At 48.4% G+C, this 12,706-nt stretch overlaps 1 protein-coding gene across 11 annotated transcripts in view; it reads left to right on the forward strand.

The window, feature by feature from the left end:
* LOC137432743 (histone-lysine N-methyltransferase EHMT1) overlaps positions 1-12,706 on the forward strand; it is a 280,570-nt gene that overhangs the window by 204,155 nt on the left and 63,709 nt on the right. For all 11 annotated transcript variants that reach the window (XM_068124901.2, XM_078783567.1, XM_078783569.1 and 8 more), the window contains one exon: positions 10,846-10,947. In XM_068124901.2, coding sequence (XP_067981002.1) covers positions 10,846-10,947 — 102 coding nt within the window. The remainder of the gene's footprint in view (positions 1-10,845; positions 10,948-12,706) is intronic.

Here is a 12,706-nt window from a genome sequence, read left to right on the forward strand (position 1 = left end):
CAATGGAAGAGTGTACGGCCCATGCAGATATGCATGGGGCTCAGGAGCCGGGAATGGAAAAATTGGAATCACAGTGGGAAGGAAGGGAAGGTAGAAATTTAAATGGGGAAAATTTGATTGCGGCAGGTGAAGAGGTAAATGGGGCGTGTCCACAGGTAGATGAGGAGAGTCCACAGGTGAACGTGGAGTTCCCACGGGTGAATGGGGAAGGAAATGGGGAATGTTTGTTGCATATGGGCCTGGAGGGTTATCGGGGCCGGGTGGATGCCCCAACACATCAACAGGGGGATGGATTTGAATCCTTGTTGTGTCAGGGCGGTGGTTCAAAGCAACAGGAGGTAGAGGTGACTGAGGGGACCCTCACCATGCAGACCAATTTGGTAACGGAGGCTCCGAAATTGCATAACCAGTTGGGGGAGTGTGTTGGCTCCGGGCTGGATTTGGACCTCGGAGAATGGGGAGATAGAGCCTCAGACAATTTGGTCCCCGTAGGGAATTTGGACCAGCTGCAGGGAGGGGCAGAACAACCTGAGGGGGTTGTTACCTGCAGCTGTGGTTTGGCACAGGTGGGAATGAATATTTTTAAAGGGAGAAAGAAATTTATGACTAAATGGGAATATGATTTGGAGCAGCCTTGGAGGGAGTTGGTCCCCGGGCTGCGGGATTCAGACCAGGAGAGGTCATTGGAGATGGCCTCGGGCAAAAGTTGCCCCTTTGTAAATTTGGGAATGCCAGCCAGCTGGGGGGCTGTGCTGGCGAGATTTGGACGTTGGGGCACCGCCCGAGCGTGTGGCTCGGGCCGGCAGGGTCACCGGACCCTGGTGGGGGTTAAGACCTCCAGGGGGTCCGAGGTGGTTTCTCAAGCCTGGGATGGCATATATTGAGGACCACTAGGGGGAGGTGTTGTGGGTCACGCTTTGGTGGTGGCATTGCGGACGGCCAACTTGGGCCTGATGTGGTGACCACCCGGGCATGCGGCCTGGTACCCTCTCCCTGAGACTCTGGGATAGCCAGCATGTGGTGACCTGCCATGCTGTGCTGGGCTATGGATGTGGGTCGAACCGCATGGACAGGGATGGAGATAGCCCACCGGACAACCATTAGAACATCTGTGGAACGTGATGGTGTGAGAGTAACCTTCCACAGATGTTCTGTTATGATTTATGGACTCGGTTTGGAAAGAGAGTCATGGGATTGTTGAATGGGAATGTGTAACGTGCCGAGCATATGGGCCATGCTCGGCTGGCATGTGTATGGCAAAGCATCTTTCTTTGGTGAGTTTAGCAAAATGTGAAAAATGTTTGGCATGGGTAATCTGTGGGCTAGATGCAAATTTAAGGGTGGATTTTGAAATGTCATGGTGGTCACGGACTGTAGTTTTTTTTTTGTTTTTTTTTGTTTTTTTTTGTATACAAGATCGAGGCTCGTGAAAGAGCGAACATTAATCACACAGAAAGACAAACAGACACACAAAACAAATAACATCGGGAGCGGTAGACAAGATGGGGAGAGAGGGGGAAGGACACAAACACAACATTTGAGAGCAGGGACCGAGAGACATGGAGACATCGAGAGAACTGTGGGAGGGAGAGGGCTTTGGGGGGGAGGCATGGGAAGGGGGGGGGGGGGGGTGGGAGAGGTATAAAACATATGGACACTGCCAAGACTTCCAGGAAAGAAGTTGGAATTTCAAACAAGGTGGATCTGGGGTGAATTAGTGGGGGTAGAAAAGATCAAGGTTTTGGATGGGGGAAGATAAGAGATGGTGGTGAACAGCTGTTTTGAAGACCTGGAGGGAGGAGTGTGATTGAAGTGAGTGTGGGAGTTTGTTCCAGAGGCGGGAGAAAAGAGGAATGAAAGAGTGAAGGTGAGCAGAGAGCCGAGATTTCGGCAGTTTAACCATCAGAGGGTGGCTGGCAGATCTTGTGCGACCTGTAGGAATATTTGGGGGACAGAGCACAGAGAGAGCTGGGGGAGCAAGGCCGGAGAGGAGTCGGTAGAAGACAGAAAGATCACCTACCTGCCTGCGGTGAGTGAGTGAAAGGCCCTCAGAGATAGCTTCATCGCGGGAGATTCCAATGATTCTGAAAGCTTTGGATTCAACAGCGTGAAGCCGAGCCAGGTGTGAGGCAGGAGCACCAGCCCATAGGGGAGAACAGTATTCCATTGAGCTGCGGATGAAAGCCTTGTATGTGGTGAGGAGCTCAGGTGTGCCTAGGAAGGACTTCGCACGACGGAGGATGCCCAGTCGGCGACTGGCTTTGGACGCCAGCTTGGAAATGTGGTTTTCCCAAGAAAGATCATGGCAGATGGTGAGACCCAAAAGCTTGAGCGACAGAACTTCTTGGAGAGGATTGTTGAGAAAGTAGATGGGAGGGTTGTCCAGTCGATCTTTTCGGAGAGACATAGTAAGAGTGTGAGATTTGTCAGGATTGAAAGACATGTTCCACATGTTTGACCAGTCTGTGATTTTGTCCAGGTCTTCAGAGAGTGAGGAGGCTGCAGACTGCCGATCTGAGGGAAGATGAATGGAGCGGCAGAGAGTGGAGTCATCAGCAAAGAGATACAGAGGATTTTCCAGAGAGTCGGAGAGATCATTGATAAAGACCAGAAAAAGCACAGGGCCCAGCACACTGCCTTGGGGAACTCCAGCCTGAACGGGAAGGGGAGATGAGAGAAATCCATTCAGGGCCACACGTTGACTACGACCAGAGAGGAAGTCCGCAAGCCATGCATGGAGATTTCCATGGATACCATAGGAGGAGAGTTTGGTGAGCAGAGCTGGGTGCCAGACCGTATCGAAGGCACGTGATATGTCAAGGGAGACAGCTCTGATTTCCTGTTTGGCATTGAGGACCTCCATCCATTGTTGAGACAGCAGAAGCAGCATGTCCAGAGTAGAGTGACCTGGTCTGAAACCAAATTGATGATCAGAGATCAAGCCATTGGAGAAGAGGAAAGATTTCATATCCGAAGCAATGATGGATTCCATGACTTTGCTGATAATTGGGAGCAGGCTGATTGGTCTGTAGTTACAAGGATCTGTTTTTGCACCTTTTTTGTGTAAAGCGGTAATGTTTGCTGATTTCCAGGATGCTGGCAGATGACCTTGAGCAAAGGATAGGGTGAAAAGAACAGAGAGAGGGTGAGATAGAGCGGCAGAGCAGGATTTTAGGACCCGTGGGCTGATGCCATCTGGTCCAGTTGCAGAATCAGAGTCGAGGTTTGACAAAAACTCCTCCACCTTGTCAGGAGAGAAGGTCACAGAGTCCAGGAGCAGTTTGGTTCGACTGGGAAAGGTGGGAACAGAGAGAGATGGGTTTGGGACTAAGGATTTTGAGGCAAACACAGAGTTGAGGCATTCGGCTTTGTCACGTGCGATGTCAACTGTGTGGCCATTTGAGGTAAGGGAGGGGATGGAGGGGGAACAAACACCAGAAACGGATTTGACCAGACGCCACCAGGATTTGGAGGAAGGAGACAGGTTTGAGAGTTCATTCTTGAGTGAGGAGAGATAGTGCTTCCTGGCACTCCTGAGGGTAGACACACACTTGTTCCGAGCTTGGTGGAAGGAACTGAGATTTCCTTCAGTTGGATTAGCCTTCCAAGAGGCAAAGGCAAGTTGTTTCAGGGCAACTGCCTCACCACAAGATTCAGTGTACCATGGACGGGAGGAAGGGTAAGACAACTGAAGGCGAGATGGGATAAATCTGTGCATGAGAGAGATCAGTTTGCTTTGGAAGAATTCCCAGGAAGAATTGATGTCAGAGGCAGTGGAGATGGGAGACCAATCCAGACGATTGATGGCTGCTTGAAGACCGTCCCAGTCGGCCTGAGTGAAATGCCAGACTCGTCGACGCTGAGGAGGCTCTCTGAGAATGGCCAGAGAGATGTCCACTTTGACAAGCACATGATCAGAAGAACCGATTGGAGCAGAAGAAGAGCAGCAGACATTAGCAGGGAAGTTAGTCATAACCAAGTCTAGAAGAGAAGATACTCCATTGGCTGAGATCCGGGTCGGGAAATTGACAGATTGTGTCAATCCCAGTGAGTCACAGAAGTCCTTTGCTGAGGTGCCATGACTGGTGAGAGAGGAACCTACACCCAACCAGGTGGCATGATGACAATTGAAGTCACCACATATGAGGAAGAGAGAGAGTTGGGATGAGTGGATAGAAGTTGGTCCATGTTGTCAGACAGTGAAATGTAGATGGAGTCATCACTGTTTGGGGGACGGTACAGAACACATATGAACAGGGAGCGGAGAGGAAGCCGTAGCCAGAGGTACTCCTGGGGGTGAGGAGGAGAGAGGGCAGTGCAAGGAGAGTGAGGAAGAGAGTTTTTGATGAAGATAGCCACCCCACCACCAGGCCGAGGCTCAGGTCTATCATACCGGAGGAGGGAGTAACCAGGAAGAGATATTAAGGAATCAGAGACATCTTGAAGGAGGAAAGTCTCTGTTAAGCAGATCAAGTCTGGATTGTCAGAAGCAACCTGTATGGAGAGATCAGTCAGGTTTGAGCGAAGGCCCCGGATGTTTGAGGTCCATACCGTTAATTAAGAGAGAGGGGGAGCAACGGGTACAGGACAGGGGAGGGGAGGAGTAGGGTAAGATGAAGGATGAGAGGGGGAGGTAGGGAGAGCAGTTGTTAGTGTGTCAGCGATTGCAGAAGAGTTCCAAGAAAGGGAAGGATGAGGAGGATGAAAGGTTTGAAGGTGAAGGGATGAGGCACAGAGAGGGGTTGTTTGAGGGGGGGCAGAGGAAAGAAGAAGGTTGGGGGGGGTGGAGGTATGAGATAGAAGGGAGACGAAGTGGGGAGGAGGCAGCTTTGAGGAGGAGGGGGGAGGAGGGAGAATTGGAGAGGAATGGTATGGGGGGAGATTTGAATGGGAGGGGTTGGGGGGGAGTTTTGAAGGGGAGGAGTGAGGGGGGAGTTTAGGAGGGGAAGGGCAAGGGGGGAGTTCAGGAGTGGAAGGGCAAGGGGGGAGTTCAGGAGTGGAAGGGCAAGGGGGGAGTTCAGGAGTGGAGGGGTAGGGGGGGAGTTTAAGAGTGGCGGGGCAAGGGGGGAGTTTAGGAGTGTAGGTGCAAGGGGAGGGATTTGGATGGGAGGGGCAAGAGGGGAGTTTAGAAAGTGGATGATTAATGAAAGACGAACATTGAAAACAAATTGGGTTTGTTGTGATTTTCAAGTTAGCAATCCGGTTCAGAATGATGGAGGAGGGATGGAATGAATGTGAATTTAGACCATGTAGTGAGGGAGACGTATAAGATATTGAATTTCTTTTTTTTGAGGTGGAATGAGTTGGAGAGGAAATTGAGAAAAGCCTTTTAAATAGGAAGAAAAACAGCGTGTTGTAAAATACCACCGAGTCAAACACTGAAGGGGAAAGGTTATACATATTTAAATAATATTTAAACAGAACCGTGAACAATCTTATGTGCACAAAAATACCAACGGGGGGAGAGCCGAGAGGGACCACCACGAGTCACGTGAAGGGCAAACGGTCGTAGTGACACCATTATTGATCCAGGTGTGTTAGACCAAAGTGTTGGAGGCTGGGATAAAATTGACAGGTTAGCAAGACACAGCCTTCAACTGGTTATGGGGGCGACTGTGCCAATATTTGGGACGCGGAGTTATGGGGATGGAGTTGTGTAGTTGAGGGTCAACGTGGTGCTCTGGGTGTCCGAGGTGTGTGGACCATGTCTTCCGGGTGGGTCTCCTGGTGGAGCATGGCTGTTGACTGGACCTTGGTGTGGTCAAGTGTGGGTGGGCACTGGGGGCTACAGTTCTGTGGACTTGGGGATGAGGGCGGCGTAGGTGACGTGAGGGGAATTCCACGCACTGCGACCGTCTCCCCCAGGGCCGAGGTTGTGGGTATGGTAGTGTTTGTTGGCAGCAGGTGCTCACCACATTGGCCAGCTGTGGCTGGTGCAGCTGTGTTCTTCGCAGTGGGGCCGGAGAATGGATGATGGGTCGCACCCTTATGGACACTCATGGGCAATGTTGGCGTTTTGACTGCTCACCTTGTCCCGATGACCCTTGCACGGTGGAGGTGCGGAGCTGTCGTGGCCACATGTAGTTGTTTAGAACAGTTCACCGTTGGATGCATATCCACATACCTGCCAGTATAGTGGGGACAAAAGTGAAATTTGGAAGAATTTGGCCCACTGATAAATTTTGGGATTGTGAGGGTGGAAGGCATTTTGGACCTGACAAACCGGTAATTACCTGCACATCAAGGTAAAGGTAAAGCCTTGATGCTTACTGTCCCAGGCTTCAGGACTTGCTTATTAAATTGGGGACATGTAATTTGGAGTTGTGGGCGGGTGAGTGATGACATGGCCAGTGAGGGGGATGGAATATGTGCCACAGAGTCTTGTGGGTGGCGTTTGTTTTTGTGTTGTGGTTTTGTGTTTTTATGTGGTCGTGAGGTTGGAGAAAATAGATGAGTGATGATTATCGAGTGATTATTGTGTTTTGAAAATGTGTAATAGTAAAATGTGAACCGGGGATTTCACATGAGGCAGGCCATGGCAAATATTTTTGTAACACCATCTCTGGAAATGTGTTTGTAACATTGAATGGCAGCGCGGGAGGAAATGTGTTTCTCGGATCTTGTGGGTGGGGAAGGTGTGTGTGTGCCCGCAGGTACAGATCAAGCTCTAAGGAGCGATGCCTGCGGCAATTACCCCTGGCAGCCAGTGGTATCTGGAACTTGGAGCTCGTCGGTGGAGGGTCTGGTTGGGTGCCGTGGGGTAAGGAAGACTCCCGGCGACCCGTGTCGCTGCGCTGAAGCAGGAGGTCACAGGGCCTGGTGTGTGGAGACCCTCACCGGCGGGCTAACGGCGGAAAGGGCTGTTTGGCTGTCACGGGGCTAACAGGTAAAGGGGGGGGGGGGGGGGGCAATGAACTTGTAATTCAAGTGACTTGTTTTTGGGACTGCGGGCACCACAGCCTGAAGCGCCCCCACCATCTTACTTGTGCGGTACCTCCCCGCTGCCTAGGAGAAAGAAATGCACACCACGAATGACATCTATGCCATGGTCCTGCAGGGGGGTGAAATACGTGCTTGTAATGATTTTGTGTAAGGATTTTTGAAATGTGTATGAGTGGTTAAGGGGTTGTGTTGCATGAATGAGGGCGAAATCCACCGAGCCATGTCACTCACCTGTAACACCAGGACTGGGCCCGCGGAAATTTAGGGGTGCATTGGGATTGCCCCACAGTTAAGTTGCGTCTTGTGGCATCCACCGGGGGACGCGGTCTGTAGATCTTGGTTGTACAAAGGTTTTATTAGAGTTTTTGGTTAAGGTTAAGGTTTGTGGTTAAGGTAGGTTTTGCCTGTTGTTTTTTCCTCCCTCCGCAGGAACGACCAATTAAGATCATTGTACATATTTGCATGATTGTTAAGGGGATTGGCATGTTAAGGAGAACAGGTAAGTAGTTCCGGCTCACTTCCCACAGCCCTCCTGATTTATTTCATAGTTTATTTAGGTGCGAGACAGTAAGTGTTAAGACTGGAAATGGTAGCGCCTGCAGTGAACCTAGCAGGAGCTATGGTTCCAGGTGGGGGAAGGGGGGGCTGTGTTATGAATTTGGGTGGAGGAATATCTAGAGCCAGATAGGTATAGGTAGGTATCTGACTGTCGTGATAGGGAATCTACCTGTAATAAGTTCTATGTTTAGTCCGGTTTGTCGGGATAAGCTGTATTGATGTCCCCGCTATGAGGGAGCAGGGCGTGCTAAATAGTGCAGGGATTATGGATAAGATTCCTTTGTTCGTTGTCCCCCCTGTCGCCAAACCTTTGTCCCTTATGGCAACGCACTCATATAAACACTTAGATAGGCCCTTAGCGAACATTAAATAATTCCCCTTCCCTTACAATGACCTTGGAAGAAGACCGGCAGAAAGCCAGATCGGGACACTGCCGGATGGCCGCCGCCAGCCCCACCACCAGCTGGCCGAGCAACATCGCGTGAGACGAGCTATAACCACGCCACAGGGAACGTGTGATTGTTTGGCGCGGAAGGTGCAAGCCGTGAACCAATCAGCGCGGAAGGCGCGAGGAGGTTCAGGAGACGGCGCGAAGCTACGAGGCTCTGGTTGGTAACGCGCCAGAACTGACGTCACATGCCAAGTTAGAAAAGGACTCGCTGACGTGCTTCGCTCTCTTCTTCGTGCTGGGCTCTTCGCTCTTGGTATTGAGTCGTGCTGGTCCTTCGCTCTTTGTTGTTCGTTCTTGGCTCTTAGCTCTTCGTACTGAGAGGTCCTGGTGGTCGTTGGCATCGTCCCTGAATCTTTAGGGGTCCGGAGCTTGGAGCGGTGCTCGGTGCTTTTTGGTACTGTGAGCGAACGGACCTCGTGAGCGGTCAACGAGGAGCCTGGAGTGGGGTGGGTCGCTCGGGCCTGGCGGAGCTCGTGGGCGAGGCGGACTGAGGGAGCCGGGGTGGACGGTGAGAAGACTGCCGACAGATAAGCTCGCACCCACGAACCATTACACGACGGACAGTTATTTTTGTAATTCATTTTCCTTTGTCTTGTTTCTGAGGTGAGGTGTGCGGGATCCCGATTTAGGACATTTTATTACCGGCGTGTATTTTCCTGTCCCGCTATCTCTTGTAAAATAAACCCTTGCATTATTTTCCCTTTCCATTCAAAATCTCGTGTTCGTTGAGTTAATTCCCCTGCAGGATCAGAGCTGTGGTTGGATCGCTATAGATAAGCGCTTCTGCCTCTTCCTCTTCACTTTTTCCTCCCGCGGTTTATAGCCGAATCCGAGTTGGTCGTCGCCTCAATTAAATCCGTTTGGTCATTCGCGAGCCCTGGTGTTAACCGGAGGGTATTCGCACGACAATATGTTGCATGACGAACAAGGGTATCAGTAAAATTGTGTATGCATTAGATGGACACAAAGCACAAATCAACAGTTTAATGAATCAAATTTCGGTTTTCTTTTGACTGACTTATAGCCAAACTCCACCTACATTTTCTTCCCTCTGTCCATAGTGTAGCAGCATAGCAAACCTGTTGTGCATTTTGTGATACAAGCACCAAATTTGGTACACTAGTAGACTATCATATTATGAAAAGATCTGGATATTGGGCCATCTCAGATTCAGAGATTTGATTTTTGCAAGATTTCGATTCGATTGGGATCGAAGAGAACACCTTCTTCGTCTTCTGTACAGTGAAGTTGCCAGCCCTGAATTCTCTGGCTACATCTGGGTGCTTCATTGGGAGTGCAACCGTGTCCCTCAGGTGAACAGGGACCCACCTGGCATAGTGTGTGTGGTCTAAGGCATGGAACCATGGGACCAGTTCCGTCAGGGCATCAAGGTACGTCGTGAATGAAGCCTGCCGCAGAGAACGCACGTAGACCAGTACCAACATCTCTAGTTCCAGCACAGTTGCCCAGTACTGAAAGTTGGGAATGTCTTCTCCTCTCTGGTGACACCAGTCTTCAAACTCAGGCAGGTCTTCTGCATCATCAGCATATGTCATACAGTGGCGTTCATACGCACGGTGTTGCAGGATGTGCAGTGCCGCTGCAGTGATTTGATGAGCTCTTCTTGTGCGGGTGACGTGGGCAGCTCGTAGGAAGGAGTCGGCCGTCCCTGGCGTTGCAATCTCAGCTTGCAAAATCTGCAAATCTTGCAAAAATCAAATCTCTGAATCTGAGATGGCCCAATATCCAGATCTTTTCATAATATGATAGTCTACGAGTGTGCCAAATTTGGTGCTTGTATCACAAAATGCACAATTCTTTTGAATATTTGGGCTAAGCCGCCCCACTACCAGCCACAGCGCTGGGTCACACACATTCTTCCAGAAACTTGTTTTCTCTCACCGAGTCTAAAGCTAGATGCTCACCTCTATTTCCTCATGCCTCTATTCTCTCATCTGTGGAACTGACTCCTTAAGTGGGTTCGCTTTTGTTCTTCCATCCATTCTTTGAAGCTTGCTGTCCATCAGCACCCATTTCTTTCTCCTGTACCAACCTTTGGTCTCTTCTTCCCTCACCGATCCCTCCCGCCACACCATTTCTTTTTCTCTCGCCTCTTTCATTGCTGCCACTCAACAACAAAGGTGGACAGGTTATGTTTTCACCCCTGTCTGTCTGCCTGTTAGCAGGACTTCTCAAAACATTATGGACAGATTCATACGATATTTGGTGGGCAGGTTGGGTGTGTGACAAGGACAAATTAATTAGATTTTGGTGAAGATCCAAATATTGATCCAACAATTTTCAAAGGGATACTTCACCATTGAGTGATCGGGCCAAAAATAATATACTGCACCTTCGGTGGCAGAGGTAATCACATAAACTTTGATTATTTATTCATCTAATGACTACTAAAGCCCTTCTAATTCATATAAAGGTACACTGTCACTGATGTCGCTGCTATTTTATTTGTCCTGCATGTGATTTTTTGTGGCACCTTAGAGCTGTGGTTTTTGCCTGTTATCTGCCTTTTGTTTCATTAATGAAGTTCATTGAATTCAAGCACACTGAAAAATAATTAAAAGCTTGCATGTCTTAGATTATTGGTGAATATCTTGCTCATAGAACGTTTGAAATACCCCTCGTATATTTTTGGGCAAAAAGGTAACAATGCTGTCATCATCAATTTTTTCAAATTTTCATTTCCATATTGCGGATGATTGTATTCAACAAAACAGCCACATTATTCAGAGTTAATTGTAAATGTATATCACTGCCTTGAATTTGAAGATAGTTTTTTGCATCTTTTAACATGTTGGTGGTGTTTTGTTGAGGCATACCTATCAAAACTTAAAATACAAAAACATTGTTTTATGTGTGTTTTGCTCAATTTATAGGATGATGAAGGGGCTACGTGTCTTCACTTAGCAGCCAAAAAGGGGAATCTGAATGTGGTTCAATTTCTACTTTCAACAGGCCAGGTTAACGTGAACTCTCAGGTGAGAATTGACCATATAATGCATATAACACAATACAATATTGTGATCATTACATGTCATAAGGCCAATACATCTCAGGCCAAAATTGTTTCAAGTATCAAGAAAATTCCAGAATCTGTATTTGTGGAATGGCTAATTCGACCTTAATTTAAGTTGTAGGAATGATTTGATTTATTAAATCGTACAGTGGAAACCACAACGACAGGGTTGTTGTCATCACTTTTGAATATTGCAAGAAAGTTCCAAGTTTGATGACATGGCTGTGGAATCCACATCAGTGCCACTGTTCACACAGAGACACTACTGCAGAATATATTGAGACTTTTTGGGAGATTGTACCACTAGGGTACGCCATGCAAACAGTCTGTCATGGGTGTTAGCCTCTCCCGGGAATGCAGGTCCCCTTCTTGGTTGGCAATGTGCCACCTCATCTGCCCAAGGGAGAGCCAGGGGATTGAAGGGCGGGGGGATTTCAACTTTCAGTGGCACAACACATTATATACATAGCCAAGTGAAGACTGGTCTCAGCTCAAGTACTCACTCTTATTAACTCCGCCACCGGAGATGGACGGATGTTATGTCTTCACCACTGTCCATTTGTTGGTTTGTCTGTTTGTCTGTATGTGAACAGGATATCTCAAAAAATTGTTGATGTATTTGGATGAAATATGGTGGGCAGGTTTGGTGTATGACAAGGAAAAAGGCCCGGTTGCATAAAACTCCCTTAACCTTTAAAGAAAGATTTACCTTAAGGTACACTATAATTCCTTAGCTAAGGATTTCCTTAAGTGCTGTTGCATACACAACCTTTAAGGATAAGGATTCCTGTAAAGTTAAGGAAATCCTTCGGAGCCATTGCTATGCTATGCAACCAATCAGATTAGAGATAGGAAGAGACATCCGACAGCAAGAACATGTAATGAACACGTAATTGTAAAAGACATTTGTTATATGTTGCATGGAGTACATGTGCTTGCGGATGAAGGAGGAATAAAATGATTCATCAGATTGTCATTCATTATTTTATTACCTATGCCACCGAAGGTGGGTGGAGGTTATGGGCCCTGTTACATAAAGCATCCTTTAGGAAATATTTGAGGATTTCCTTAACTTCTCCCTGAAGGACATCCTTAAGTTGAAGATAGTTGCATACACTAATAATCCTTAACGTTTTCCTGCCGCTCTATCTAAATTACTCGGACCTGCTTCACGACCTCCACAGATAACTCCGTGGCACGACTGGTTGCTAAGCAACCACGGACACTGTCTGAGATGATCAATTGTGATCGGGTCCTTGCAAGCCAATTCCCGCGTTACCTTACTTACAAATTAATCCCCCCAGGTAGGGAACCGTGCTCTCAACGCCCCACTCCAATGGATCAAGCATGGCTGAGCGGAACCGTAAGTGGGAAGTCGGCTCATATGACCGGAGCGAAACTGCACGGCAAAACTCCCATCCACTATTTACACACTATGTACTAATCAATAGAGAAAGAGACACTGGGGCAGGTTGGAAACTAATGGTCATGTTAACAGAAGGCACGTATTTACAGGTAATGCAGTATCACAAAGTCTTACCTTTATACATGCAAGGCCCTTAGACACTCATTTTATGAAGCTACAGGCATAGGCACCTCATTCACTCCGGGAAATCGGACAAGTAAGGGTGATAGACAGAGAGATAAAGAGGGTGGGGCTCATTGGTGACCCCTGAGTTTAATGTTGGCAAAAGAAATTCATTCATTCAGACAGAATTCTG

The sequence above is a fragment of the Myxine glutinosa genome, chromosome 8 (assembly GCF_964187855.1).
Source record: "Myxine glutinosa chromosome 8, kmMyxGlut1.1, whole genome shotgun sequence".
In the NCBI taxonomy this organism is placed as follows: domain Eukaryota; kingdom Metazoa; phylum Chordata; class Myxini; order Myxiniformes; family Myxinidae; genus Myxine; species Myxine glutinosa.